At 34.8% G+C, this 14,126-nt stretch overlaps 2 protein-coding genes and 1 pseudogene across 6 annotated transcripts; 1 reads left to right on the top strand and 2 right to left on the bottom strand.

Moving 5' to 3' along the window:
• Nucleotides 1-2,899: 2,899 nt before the first annotated feature.
• Nucleotides 2,900-6,610, top strand: LOC111007999 (chromatin remodeling protein EBS). 5 transcript variants are annotated; one of them, XR_015790083.1, is made up of 7 exons: nucleotides 2,900-3,274; nucleotides 3,546-3,888; nucleotides 4,002-4,070; nucleotides 4,390-4,528; nucleotides 5,551-5,615; nucleotides 6,081-6,123; nucleotides 6,291-6,610. XR_015790083.1 is itself a non-coding variant. In XM_088122325.1 (6 exons), the coding sequence occupies exons 1-5, from the start codon at nucleotides 3,202-3,204 to the stop codon at nucleotides 5,575-5,577; spliced, it is 651 nt and encodes a 216-aa protein (XP_087978451.1). In that variant the 5' UTR covers nucleotides 2,900-3,201; the 3' UTR covers nucleotides 5,578-5,615; nucleotides 6,081-6,610. The 5 variants fall into 5 exon arrangements, 3 of the variants coding, with proteins under 3 accessions (XP_087978451.1, XP_087978450.1, XP_087978452.1); XR_015790081.1 differs by having other exon boundaries at nucleotides 6,081-6,176; XM_088122325.1 differs by having other exon boundaries at nucleotides 6,081-6,610.
• A 375-nt stretch (nucleotides 6,611-6,985) lies between these two features.
• On the bottom strand, nucleotides 6,986-7,440 carry LOC148211629 (beta-adaptin-like protein C pseudogene; annotated as a pseudogene).
• On the bottom strand, nucleotides 7,326-13,642 carry LOC111007980 (beta-adaptin-like protein B). The gene is made up of 15 exons (XM_022280542.2): nucleotides 13,428-13,642; nucleotides 12,046-12,243; nucleotides 11,854-11,967; nucleotides 11,393-11,643; nucleotides 10,693-10,828; nucleotides 10,388-10,567; nucleotides 10,145-10,237; nucleotides 9,831-10,042; nucleotides 9,673-9,736; nucleotides 9,374-9,553; nucleotides 9,021-9,113; nucleotides 8,361-8,767; nucleotides 7,937-8,126; nucleotides 7,660-7,863; nucleotides 7,326-7,465 (listed from the first exon to the last, which is right to left on the bottom strand). The coding sequence occupies exons 1-14, from the start codon at nucleotides 13,512-13,514 to the stop codon at nucleotides 7,735-7,737; spliced, it is 2,334 nt and encodes a 777-aa protein (XP_022136234.1). The 5' UTR covers nucleotides 13,515-13,642; the 3' UTR covers nucleotides 7,326-7,465; nucleotides 7,660-7,734.
• Nucleotides 13,643-14,126: the final 484 nt, after the last annotated feature.

Genomic DNA, 14,126 nt, shown 5'->3' with positions numbered 1-14,126 from the left:
TCCATAAGGTTAACACTAATTCTGAAGCTGCAATTTACTTTAAAAAGGGAACTAATATTTTTTTAACTGAATTCATTAATTAAAACATTATAAAATTGAAATGAATTAATTAAATAAAACTTTAAGCAACTAACATTTAATGTTTTAAAAAAATCAATATTTAAATAATTAATTAAAACATAAATAAAATATAAATTGGAATAGAGGAATAAAATATAACTAAAGCAAGCATACTATTAGTTGACATATATTTCCAACCAAGCGTTTATGTATTGGATTCCCGCTCATACATATTGTAATAAAAATGAAGAGCGATAAAATATTTATAGTATGCAATTTCTTAATTTATTATGAATTTTCTTATATATTTTATTTTTCCTCATTATTTTTATTGTTATTATTTTTTCGGATACTCTATTCTTTTCTTTTTTCTTTTTTTTTTCCCTCTCTTTATACTATTTTAATCTTTTCATTCTCAATCTTCTTTTTCTTCCCATACTCTCTTTTATTGGCCTTTTTTCTTTTATTTTATATTCTTCTTGTGGCTTTTTAATTTGTGTCTTTTGATTCTGTTTTAGTTAAAAATAATTTATTTAGATAGTTTCCTCTTTTCAAAAATCTCATTTCATACCTCTCTGAGAAAATCCCCAAATCTCATATTTCCTCGCACCTATTTTAATAAATTTTTTAGGACACGGTGTGAGTAACTATAATTTCAAGTTGTATTTTTCTTTAATGGAATTGAACATTCAGAGATTTATTCGTACATTTTTAAAATGGAGGCACCTATTAGACAAAAACAAAATTATTATACTTTTAAGAAAGTTTAAGAATATATTAAACTTATTTAATTAAAAAATAGTTTTTTATTATCAAATACAGTAGATTCTAGATTATGTAAAAAGAAAAAAAAATTCTTTAAAAATTATTTGGGAGTGATCTTGAAAAAATAGATTTAAATATAATGGATTTTTTAAAATATCATTCAAGTGATATCACAAAAATCAATTTAAAGTGATTTTGGAAAAAAATCACACCTAATTTTACGCTTATAAAAAGTTTTTTTTTTCCTAAAAACTATTTTTTTTTTCAAGAATCATGCTAAACACACATTAATTTTGTTTATGGACTTGAGATTAACACTTAAGTACATAATACAGTGATTCTAAAGTCGGCGAAACTAAGGTCAAAAGTCAACAGTCTTTTCTAAATTCATAAGTTTCTTATAAATTGTATAAAATAACTTAAAAAGTTTTCAAATGAGGAAGAATCATATTAAAAGAATGTGATTCATCGTATCAGAAACTTGAACAATAATCTGATAATGCATTGCAATAACAAGCCACATAAATGCGCATAAATTCTTGAAAAATTTAATGGTACTCCATAAACTTAATCGTTGGTATAAATATGAATTATTCTTGATTTTTAAATCTTAAAAATCACCAATTTCTATTATCATAAAAATATTTTGTAAATAATTCCTCAGATGCGGATAAGATTTTTTTTGTCTTACGGCAACATAGAATTGCAAATTCAACCACATTTTTTCTATTTTCTTTTTTTTTTTAATAAGTTCACTGTATTTTAATCTAAAGAATGATCAAGGTTGCAAAGTTCGGACCAATGACTAGCTGGCGAGAGAGGAACCATGGTAAACAAATGCTCAAATCAGTGTTTGCCTGACTATGTTCGAGTATAATTTTGCAACTCTTGATTCTATTAGAAATTTGTGCCTGCTGTTACTTTTAAAGGTCGACTTATCATTTCAAAAAGTTTGTTGAGGTGCGATGTGCAGGTTTGCTTGATATGTATTTTGAGATGAGATGATTTAAATTCATGATCTATTGGTCTGAGATATGTGCCAATTATCGTTAACCAAAATTTGTCAATACGAGTCTAGGTCGACAGTAATTGACATCTACTCATTCGTTGGATGTTTAAATCTCTCTAATCCGATTTATTGAACTAAGAAAACAAAATTATTAACCCATATTTGATAGTCAATTTTTTTTAATATTTAATAGTCACTTAGTATTTGTTAAGTAGTATCTGTAAATTTATTAATCTTGCCATTTTAAACTTAGCTTTAATTACATTATTCTTTTTAGATTGAATGAGTGGAACATAAATTAGGTAGTATTTTTTTAAGGCTATGCCAAACTCCAAGTCTAACATTTTTGTTTTAATTTCTACGTTTAACATTTAACTTTATACTATTAATTATTTTATATTAAATAAATTTTAAATTATATTTTACAAATCTCACTTTTGATGTGCTTTAACATTATCATTATATTTCCGGTGCTTCGGTTTTGATACTAATATACCAAAGACTACCTAAAGAAATAAATGACTTTGCAATATTACCTTTTTTTTAGTACAGCAAGTAGCGGAGAAAGATTTCAGCTTATGATTTTTTGTTGAGACAGATGTCAATTACCACTGAACTAAGCTCGTTTTAGTGACTTTGCAGTATTAATTATTTCAATAACGACCAATACTATTATAACTATATTTTCCCAACTACTTTTGAACCATCAACAAGATTCGAAATTAAATGAGGAGACATTTAAGATATTTTGAAAACAAATAAATTCATCAAAAGAATATACTTCGAAACATTGATGGAATCAAAGCACAAGTGAAAAATGCATATGCCACTTCTAAAATGAAAGAAAAATAAAAGAATAACTGTCTCGAAAAATAAAATAAGAATATATGAAATTAAAATAAATTTAAGAGTTATGATTCATGAAGTTAATTTTTGATTAATTAAGCAATAAGTAATAAAGTTGAAATTTTTTATGTTAGTAAAAAATTTCGGGCATGCATGCATGAGTCATGACAGTGGATTTGTGATGCATGTGATGATGGATCATCTTGTTCATGCCGCATCCCAACAAAATCCCCATACCCATTTTCTCTCTCTTCCGCTCTCTCTCTCCAGTCTTCGGCCCTTCTGTGTTTAGGGTTTCTCGGTGTGGCACTCTTCAGTCTCAGAGGGTTCCAATTTTGTTGATTTGAGCCCAATAATCGCAATCGATGAGGGCAATCTAATCCCTTTTTCAGCTCGCATTCTCGTTCAGAGTTTGCTTCGCTTGTCTTCTTTCTCTCACTCTCGTGGCTTTTTTTTTTTTTTTGGTCTTTCTTCTGTAGCGAGATAACTCGAACAGTATCTTAGATTAGCGGGATTAATTGATGGCCAAGACTAAACCCGGGAAGAAAGATCTTGATTCATACACCATCAAAGGCACCAACAAAATTGTTCGACGTATTGTCTCTCTGGGAACAAAGATTCTTTTTGTTCTTCTTCTTTTGTTTTTTGTTTTTTTGGGTTTACCTCTCCGATTTTAGCATCGGAAAACACCCAAAAGTCGTTCCGTTTTTCTTGCTTGTTTGTGTTCAAAGCGACGCTTAATGGGTCATTTTCTTCGCAATACGGCTTTGTCATTCAAAGTTTCGTTTGCATTTCCTGTAATTTTTGTGTTTGCTTCTGGGTGGTGTCATTGATTTTTGGAATTGGGTTTCTGTGGTTGTTGCAGCTGGTGAATGTGTGTTAATGCGACCCTCGGACTCCGACAAACCTCCCTACGTTGCTCGTGTTGAGAAAATTGAAGCCGATCACCGGAACAACGTGAAGGTTCGGGTTCGGTGGTATTATCGGCCGGAAGAATCAATTGGAGGACGGAGGCAGTTCCACGGGGCAAAGGAACTTTTCCTCTCGGACCACTTTGATGTTCAGAGTGCTCACACTATAGAGGGTAAATGCACAGTGCACTCTTTTAAAAACTATACCAAGCTTGAGAATGTTGGTGCAGAGGACTACTTTTGCAGATTCGAGTACAAGGCTGCCACTGGCGGATTCACACCAGACCGTGTAGCTGTGTAAGTTATATGGTGTACCTGGTTCCTTTCGTGTTTCTAAAAAGATATTAACTTTTTAATTGTATAAGAAGAATTGCATTTTATCTTTATTTTGGGATTTGGTTGAATTGCAGGTACTGTAAATGTGAGATGCCATACAACCCCGATGACCTTATGGTTCAGTGTGAGGGATGCAAAGATTGGTAAGTTTCTTGATTTCATAAGCGCCTGCTGTAGAGTGATCAACCTATGTGGCTCAGTTACGTGGTGTATCTGGTTCCTTGTGCTTGTCTTATGTATCTACAATTTGATCGTAGATAGTGTCCTCCACCCTGTTCTTTTATGCACATAGGCTATTTCTGGGGTGGATGGTTTTTCTTGGAAATTTAATAATAGGCATTCAGCATTATGTTCAATCACTTTTTGTGATGTTATTAGGGTAATGTACCAGAATGTGAACGACAATGTAGAAATGAAAGGACTTGTTTTCTGATTCTTCCAGCTCACATCTACGTTTTGCAGGTTTCATCCATCATGCATGGGAATGACCATTGAAGAAGCAAAGAAGTTGGATCACTTTTTGTGTTCAGATTGTTCATCAGAAAATGATGCAAAGAGGTCCTTGAATGCATTTCCAGTATCACCTTCTGCCGAGGCTAAGGTAAGGGTTGCTGATTCATCTCTATGTATGAGCCATACTGCTATAATTGTATTTTTGAGAATCAAATCCAGAGGAGGTACTATTTTGGATATATGAGAACGTTATTTGTCCCTTTTGGCCAACCTTGTTACCTTGGGGAAATCTAGAATGATTATTTGTAACTGGTTCATATGTAACTTGTTTATATTGGCCAGATGAGCCACTAAATGAATTCTAACATAGAGGTTTTAGCTACTGTTGAGAATCATGGAGATATTTTGTATAGACAACTGAATTATCGTTATGTGCAGGGCAGAAGGTGTAGTCCTACTAGGGTAGCTCTTGAATTGCATTATATGAAACTCATTCTATTTAATGAGTATTAGTAGTCTCGTACAAAATTTGGTTTTGGTGACTGATAACTTAGTTTTGGTACTCATTTGGTGCCAACTGGATAACTGCGCTGCATTTATGTTTATTTGGTGGTTAACACTAAAATTGGGAATAACACATAATTGAAGTTGCAGAATGATGCGTACTGGATGGTGCATCTGAACTCTGTAGTTTGCCTGGGAATACTTTTCATTCTAACTGCCCCTTGTGCACTAGTAGTTCGCATCTGGTCCTAAATTTTCTCCTTAACGACTCCAAAGTTACCTCGTTTTTTAAGTTTCTCTGAGTTGACTATGTGGGGATTCTAAATCAGGTTTTGCAAGATCACTTCAGTGTTGTTTCTTTTTGTGTTATCTGTATCGTATCTGAATAGATGCATATGGGTGTCCATGTCCTTTAAATTGTCCTTTCAATCTCCGATGATGGATTACACAACATATATCCATCCAAAGTCAGGTTCTTCATATGGTATGGTCAACACTGAAGAGAGTAGTAGTATTAGTGGACATCTTAATCAACTGCTTTCTGTATAATCCCCAATCTTTGGCCGAAAGGTCAAAGCTAGTGTAGTGCAATGAATTTCTATCCCATGCTGTCTGGTTTTTATGAAACAGAAATGTGGATTCTCATGTTGAATTCTCATGCTATAGGTGGAGCCAAAGCGCCGGAAGAGATGACTGGCTGACTGATCACGGTTCATGTAGGTGACAAGGAGGTGCGATTTCCTGGGCCTTTAGTTCTTTTTAATGTCGTTGTGGAATTGTACAGTGAAGATAAGATACTGTGCTCGCACAAACCAGAGGTTTTTCTTTAAACTACAATGTTCAAATACATTTACGTGTGCAAACCTGTGGGGCAATATTGTGATCTGTGTTTGTAGTCGTTGTCGGTACACGATGCAAAAATTGCGGTTAATTTATTTAAGCGCTTGACTTGAGAAACATTGCACGGAAATAGAAAGACTTAGGAAAGAAGTGTGGATTTGTTGTAATTTGATTAGTTCTGGCATTTAAAAGTTTGTATTGAACTGTGCCAAGCCCCTCTTTTACTTTCAATGTTTTTTTTTCTCTTTTTCGGGGAAGAGAAAGTGCGGCGATGGTTTGTTTGAAGCAAGCTGGGTAGCCCCGCATCAGCAACTCAAGAAAGAATGTTAGATTGCTATAATGCTTCCTATTTGCAGGTGGATTCTGTAACTTAAAGTTGTAGAGCAGCTAATGAAGCAGGTATGCAATGTAATGCTTTCGTATTTGGATGTGGAAGCAGAATAGTAATGGAGGTTGGTTCATCCATGGTAGTTATAAAATTATGCCATCTTTATGACTTGTGTTTAGACAATGTGCCAAAGCCTTCTTCCTTTTTCCCCCATGTTCTTACATGAAGCATTTTCTAGGTAAAACGGTGCATTGGACAGAATTGATTTTGGGTTCCACTCCCAGGAAATGCAGCCATTATTAAGCCATTGAGCTCTGAAATTCCCACCAACTTTCAAACCAAAGGAACCAACTTATAAAAGCTTCCTTATTCTCTATTTACAGTCACATTTCAAATTTTACTATCAAAATGAAACCAGGTGAATATTTGGGCAAGAATATCAATTTGTATCTCTGTATACTCGTTCTTTGTATTGTTGATTTATTGGTAATCTCCAAACAACCCTTTTCCTTCACATATTGAATGAAGAAAAATGGTCGAAACCAACACAATTTTGCATGTTTTGAATGTTGCTGTTCTTGTAGCAATTTTTGACTTTGTTCATTTTAGTCCCTTTTACTTTTAAGATATCCAATTTTGGTTCATGTGTTTTGAAAAAGTGACTATTTTATTCTTTATTTATAAAATTTTAATGTAATTTATGTGCAATGAAAATATTTTAACAAAATAAATGAAATATAAAAGATAATGAAGGGACTAAAATGATCATTTTTTAAAGGTTTAGGAATTAAAATGAATGTTTTGAAATTTTTTAGTACAAGAACCAAAATGGAAATGAAATAAAAGTATAGAGTCGAGGTAGCATGCTACCAATATTTTCTACATGGTTCTGATTGTTAATTTATAATTTCACATTTTTCATTGCAATTTAAATTATATTCAATTATGTATGTAGTTGGGTTTGTTTATTTTCCAAGAAACAAAGAATGATATATGGCTCAGACCTCAGTGGATACAGAAAATACTAGGCTTAAATACCCAGCATGGATTTACAAATACCATAAAAGAATAAGGGATTGAAAAAGAATGAAAAAAAAAAATACAAAATTTGAATCATTCCTTGAGAAGGGTCTCCAAGGTTTCGAAGAAGAGTGGTGCCATTTCAACGTTTGGAGTTTTGATGGCGCATTTCAATCCATGGCTTCCCAGAACTGTGGTAAGTTCAACCAAGAGAGGAATTCCTCTGGGGATTTTAGTAGAGAAGTAGAATACATCATGGTTCCCGTGCTTCCTTTTGGCAATGAAGAACATGTTCGTTGCAGCCAGTCGGTCGAGAACGGCCTCAACATTGTTTACAACAATGGCGGGGAAATCTCTAGAAACCTCATTTGAATCTGGAAGGGACCTCCAAGTCTGCAAGAAAAGATATTCAATGCCAAAATGGCATTTATTCTACATTCATAGACTGCCTCGAGAAGTAAACAAAACAAGAAATCAACATGTTTATGGAAATAATACTGGGGAGGGAGAGAAAGGAAGCAGCTGAGAACACCCAATCATGCCCCCAACAAAAGAGAAGAAAAGGAGACTGAAACTATCTTTTTTACCTCGAGAAAGTTTCCACGCTCCATCCTCCCGTCTTCGGTGAAGAAAACGTGCATCGGAATTTTATCATTGAAGTACTACACTGGCTGCTGATTGTTCTTCACAGCTACCTGCAAAAGTGAGCTTGGGGGACCTTGAGACATATTTTGGAACACAACCATGGGCAGGAGAGTATTTGCAACTGACCCGGGTTGCAAGGGTGGAACCTATTAGATAGAAAGACAAGAATTTAACTTCGTCCATGGATAATCAACTCCGGACTGTATTATGCAAATCTACCTGCAAGAGTCCTGCAGCTGCCAGACCAAAGGTATTCTTGTTAAACTGGATCATGAACCCATCAAGTGTGATCTGAGTATTGTTCTCAAATGATAGACTGTAAAATGTTTGACCATCCTGGCGTGTGAGCTGTGCACTGATCTGTAAACCTTGACCAGATGATGCTGGTAGCAAAATAGGCAGTGGAGGGCTGCAGGCCAAAAAACATACTAAGTGCCGTTTATGAAAAGCTTATAGAGGTTCTATATTTGTTGTTATTCACTTATCTCCATGAAAATGTTTATTAGAAACAGTTGTATAGAGCAGTTTTACGATCTAGCAATATTTATTCACATGAAGTATTTCAGGCATCAGTTAGTGTCTTAGACTGAGAAGTTATTCGCAGGCCCAGAAGATACAAAAATGGGTACCAGTTCAAACTTACCCAGCAGGAGCAGCAGGCTGATCAACAGGGACAATAGCACTGTTATCGAGTCCAATCAAGTCACTAAGTAAATCTGGAACTGAAGCTGGAGGTGGAGGAAGAGAAGGTAGGATAGGGGTTGGTTTCTTTGATGTTGAATAAGGTGCATCTGAAGTAGTAGGAGGCGATGCACCAGCAGCATGGGCAGGAGACTCTGAATTCGCTGCATCACTTCCTTCAGGATAATATTCTTCATCGATTCTCTGAGATGCTGTCTTCATGCGGGTAACGAATGCTTCAGGGGGCTTGTGATATACAGAGGATAAAGTGGCAATATTGGCAAGAAGCTCGTCTAGAAGCGAGGGCTCGAGCAGATTTGAATCATCGCCAATTATGGGCTTCTCAGCAAGAACCACATCCTTAGCTGCCTGCAAAATAGGAAGTACCAGAAAATTGAGATTCATGTACCCAGCCATCAAGAGTGAGATGGGGTTGGTAGTGAAAATTTAAATAATAATCATGACATAGTTAGTTCGCTCAAATTACATGTGCTTGAGAATTGGTTCAAAACTGATTAAATTACTCATGGTTCTACCCCAAACAAAGCTATTATCAACTAAACAGCCAAACATGAATGTTATAATGACAATGAAGCTGAAAAAATTGATCAGCAAAACAAACCTCTGGATCAGTTGATAGGAGACGCCAATAGATATATGCACGGTCACGCAAATCAGGATTGTCCGTCTCCACAGTAGCATTGCTCAAAACAGCCTGTAAATGGACGTGAAGTCAACATTTGATTGTCAATAATTGTTTTTACATAAAGTATTTTCATAATAATTTGCACCAGTAATTATTTGAATGTTCTGATTTCAAACAGTATGCCATGAAGTGTTTATATGCTGATATTGCTGGAGGCAATTACTCCTAACACATGAAAACTAAACTCATTTGTGATTGTCTCAGAATGGCATGACCCGCATGTCACCAAAAAATTCGGAAAATCATAATTATGCTTGTAGAGAAATGACCTGAATCATCTGCTGTGGTCCCTCAGTTGGCTTCTTAAGGAAAAGTTTGACGGTTGCAGTAAGCAATTGTAACTGAACTTGTGAAGGTTCCTCAGGGAAACTCTCCAAGAAGCTTTCAAGGAGTTCATCTGCATTATCAATTCTCTCTGCATATTCTCCAATAATCCATATCATTGATGCCTTAAGGCAGAGAGACGAACAGAAAGTATATGTGACTTCAAGAGATTGATTAAAAGAAAAAAAAGAAAAGAAGAAACTAATCACTTGTGCCATTTAAAAAATGACAGTACAACCATTACCTTCGCTTCTGGCTCATCCAATGTGTCTAAGCTTTCACAGAGTGTGGCAATGATAGACTCATAACTATAAACAGAATAGAGAACCAAAATGAAGGTGGAATGACCAAACTGTCGATCAATCAGCAATCAAAATTGTGGGAATGGAAAGAAATTTTTACGTGTTAGGATATCTTCTGAAAATATCCTTGATGACTATAATAGCCTCTTGAACCACGTAGTTCACTTTAATTTTAATAAGCTCAAGCAACACGCTTATGCATCGTTCAGATGCTCTCTCTAGCTTGATTGCACACCTACCAATGGCACGGACAGCCTTTCTTACAAAATCTACATCTACTTCAGTGGCATACTCTTTGAACTCAAGCAGAACCTGAAAAAAATTTAATCAAAAGGGCATCAATTCTTAGTATGTCCTAAAAAATTAATTGGTAGATGCAAAAACGAACAGATGAAGTTGTTGAAGATTGTGTACCTGGTCTACGTTCCGATCAGATGCAAGCTTAATCATGATTTCTAACTTCTCCATCTTTACATAGATTGGATCATTGTACTTACAGAAGAAAACCTACATCAATGGTGAGAAAGCAAAAAGGAGAACAAAAGGGAAGTAGTAAGCTTACAGAAAACGAGCGGAACAAATCTTCCTGATTGTTTACATTCAACGTTATTACAAATTACAAGCACCACCAAACTGGAAGACTTACCACCAACTCACCTTAATTTCATGTGCAAGAATTGTAGGTCGTTTCTGTACTATAAGGCTAATATTTCGCAGAGCAACGTATTGTAGCTCAGGCTCTGATGAGAGCAAAGTAACTAGAGGAGGAGCCATCTTTTTGCAAAGATTTCGAACTATATCAGTGCTGGTGATAAGTTCCATTTGTAGGAGAATCATCTATCAATAAGGGGAAAATAGGAATAGAAAGACAAAAAGATATAAGTTAGTTGAAATACACTTTGAACTTTCTCAAAATCACACATATATGGTGGAGAAAATCAATTACTTAATAGAATAATGACCTTCACAGCTGATAGAACAACTGCACAATTAGCATGCTGTAGCCGGGGAGTAACTCTCTCCACTATATTTTCTGCTTCGCGAGCATCCTCTGCTTTGTATCTAGAAAGTGCATCTAGTATAAAAACTTGACCCCATCTGAAGAAAAACCAGAGTACAGTAATTTCTTATCAAGAAACAAAAATGTGCAATTGAAGTAAAGAACACAGCAGAGAAGTTAAAAACTAATGTAGAGACAGAACTCCAATCAACTAATAAGAAGCTTCAGGAAGTTCTCCCTGCACAAACACAGGAGCCAGAATGAAAACAAAATTACTCCCCCAACACAACCTCTATGACTAAGTGAGGCACTAATATCCAGACACTTCTTATTGTTTACTTCACCCAGACTACTTTTAACCCTATAGGAATTCTCCTCTTTTTGATGGCATTGCTATCAGCCTATCACTTATCAGATATGGTAAAATAAAAATAATTGATTGCTACCAGTCAAGTGAAATTTGGCAAAACTTTTTAAAAGAGATTGATTTTCTTATATCCCATTGATAAAGAATCAACACAGCTGTAATAGGGACTAGGGAGAAAATGAAAATGAAAAATAACCTCAAATAGCTATATTCCTATTGATGTCCTTCATATAAAGTAATTCATAAAATTTTCATTCTTTGAACAAAAAAAAAAAAATAAAAATGCAGCACTTACTCAGTACACTCATTTAGAGCTGTAAGAAGCTTTGACAGTGTGTGACTCGTGATCTCAAAGATTGGTCTGATACTATTCTCCTGAATCTCAGCAAGAGCTGCCACAGCATTAGCAACAACCATTGGGTTATTGTCTGATATTAAGTCTTTGAGAGAATCCAAAAAACCCCTGTCCTCAACTAACTCGGAATTTATGTCAAAGAGTTTGGCGACACAGATGGCGGCTGTCTTGCGAACATAAGGGTCATCATCCTGTCAAAAGATTACATAATTGTGTCTATTTATTCAGAACACAATAATAGAACTCCTCTCCTCCCAACCATATGCATTCTAGTTTATTGGAAGTAAGGAAGGAAAGAGAGAATTTATCCAGGAATCAGGCAATAACTTTGCATAAAAAATTAGAGGCAAGTACCGAATATTTATTGTCAAACATATGAAAGAATACGCCACAGAAACAACCTTAAGGCATCTCTGAAGAGGATCACACAAATACTCTGTGATTTTATCCACTCGAATGCATCCCATTGTCCTTACAGCTAGAGAACGAATTAAAGGATTTGGATCTTGTGAATCCTGCAAAAATATGCATTAAAAATAGTACTTCTACAATTCCCTAATCACACAGAATTAAGAAATCAAGTTAGTACTTACTTTCACAAATGTGTTCACAGCAAGAATTGCTAGATCAGGTTGGCTTTTGGCATAATTAATTAGATACAAGTAAACAAGCTTTTTCAGTTCCAAATTTTCAGTCTGCATGCAATTTACCACATCCGCGAACAGTGACGATACATCCTTCCCAACAGTCATTGCGGCAATGACCTTTTTAACAGCATCTTTTCTCTTATCCTGCAATATATTTCAAAACCTACTTCTTAAGATATTCAAAATTCAAACTGAACAAACCTATTTTGCAGCCATCAAGACCTAATTCCTAAGAAGCACATATGTGGACAATGTCCCGTCATTTCCTATAGTATTTATGTGTAATTATTGTGTCTGACAATTATTTGATACGTGCATAATAAGGTCTAAATAGTGTTGGACTCATAATCACTTTGACACACTTCTATTCTCCTATAAGTATCAAACATAAATCGGACATGGACACTGTGAGAGTCATATTAGAGGTATAAGGAAATATTTGTTTGTTAGTATGAAGGTGTAATATAGTAATTAGAATGGTGATTAGTTAGGGTGAGTTGTTATAAATAAGGGCGGTAGGGAGAGGAGAAAGATATCTTGGAGAATAGTATTTTGTGTAAGGAACTTGAGAGAGTTCTTTGGGAGAGAGATGGCCCTCTCGAAAGGCTATCGGTTCTAGTTAGGTTCTTGTATTCGGATACCTAACAAATTAATATTCTCCTATACCCCTAATAGGACTCTCACAGACACATTACCCAAACTAAAGTGATTGGGGGTGGGGAAATATTTTGAAGTAGGAATGAAACTTCATGCTGAGCAAAAATATGTTAGCCACCATACAGCATAAGTTTCCTCCAAGCAACCTCTAAATCCAAACTTTAGGTACATTATAGTATATGTCATACTTAAATTTTAAGTTAGCCACATGTAAATATCAGGCTCAATAACAATACTGAATTAATCAATTGGAAAGGGATCAAGCATAATATATCATACAGCAACACTTTCCATTGGATTCTTGTACCAGGCTTCAGTGAGAATCAGTTGAGGCTCGTAAATTTAAGCCACTTGGCATGATTATAAAATAAACAGTAAATCTACCAAGATGGAAATCCCATCTCGAATGTATTAATAGACGCATATTCTGACTCAAAATACAATGCTAGCGAATCTCTTATAATTCCAGGAATTCAGACACTGGCATTACAAAACAGAAATCATTGATATAATTCCAGGCATTCAGACACTAGCATTACAACCTCCTAGCAAAAGCAAGAGATGAGTTATAAGCAGCTAAATTGATAGAGATCACGGACCAAAAAATGGAAACCCAGACGTTGATATAGCGATACAAATGCGAAGAGAAACAGAGACAGAGAGAGAAATGCCTTATGCTGGGAATTAAGCTCCTCTTTGAGCTCGGGAATTTCACCCTTTTTGGTGGTCGAGAAATATTTCGAGTCGTGCCCGCTCATCTTTATCCGTACGATCTCGAATTTGCAGAGTCTGGCAAATCAACTTTTAGCTTTTAAGCAGACGAGAGAGAGGATTTGTAGAAATGGCAGTTTCTCGGCGATGGAAGAAGAACAATTCTTCTTTTTTATTCTGCACAAAATAAGATAAAATAAAATATATGTAATTTCGGATTTTATATGTTTTAGTTTTTATACTTACCAAAAAAAAAAAAAACCTTAAAAATTAGTCTCTCGTCAGCTTTTGCTAAAATGGAAAATGTTTTTTTCTTGAGTAGAAAGGTGGGAAGGTGTGAGAATTTGAACTATAACTTTTCTAATTAAAAATACATATTAATTATCCTTGAGTTAATCTCATGCCAACACTAAAAAAAAGTTTTAGATATTTTTTTCTAATGGATATATATATTTTTTTCCATTCTCAAAATAATTTAAGGAAACAATATTTTCCCTCCTTGATCTCAATTTTAATTAAATCGAATATCCACAAGATTTTGCAATGAATTTTACAGTTACAACAATGGAGTTTCCGATTGAATATCCAATTATTTGTTAATAATACTTAGGTGTTCACGGATAGAACTTTTGAAAATTGGTGTGAATTTGTTAAAAATG

Source organism: Momordica charantia, assembly GCF_013281855.1.
Source record: "Momordica charantia cultivar OHB3-1 chromosome 4 unlocalized genomic scaffold, Mcharantia_2.0 BLBB01000004.1, whole genome shotgun sequence".
Taxonomy (NCBI): Eukaryota; Viridiplantae; Streptophyta; class Magnoliopsida; order Cucurbitales; family Cucurbitaceae; genus Momordica; species Momordica charantia.
The sequence above is the reverse complement of the archived record's forward strand: the minus strand, read 5'-3'. Positions and strand labels throughout refer to the sequence as shown.

What these genes read in the sequence shown, in the direction of transcription:
- LOC111007999 (XM_088122325.1), top strand. Translation starts at nt 3,202, where the DNA reads ATGGCCAAGACTAAACCCGGGAAGAAAGATCTTGATTCATACACCATC. An exon ending in TGTGAGGGATGCAAAGATTG is followed by an intron (nt 4,071 to 4,389) that starts GTAAGTTTCTTG and finishes TACGTTTTGCAG; the next exon opens with GTTTCATCCATCATGCATGG. An exon ending in CACCTTCTGCCGAGGCTAAG is followed by an intron (nt 4,529 to 5,550) that starts GTAAGGGTTGCT and finishes CTCATGCTATAG; the next exon opens with GTGGAGCCAAAGCGCCGGAA.
- LOC111007980 (XM_022280542.2), bottom strand. Translation starts at nt 13,514, where the DNA reads ATGAGCGGGCACGACTCGAAATATTTCTCGACCACCAAAAAGGGTGAA. An exon ending in CTCTTCAGAGATGCCTTAAG is followed by an intron (nt 11,644 to 11,853) that starts GTTGTTTCTGTG and finishes ATCTTTTGACAG; the next exon opens with GATGATGACCCTTATGTTCG. An exon ending in TTGTTCTATCAGCTGTGAAG is followed by an intron (nt 10,568 to 10,692) that starts GTCATTATTCTA and finishes CCTTATTGATAG; the next exon opens with ATGATTCTCCTACAAATGGA.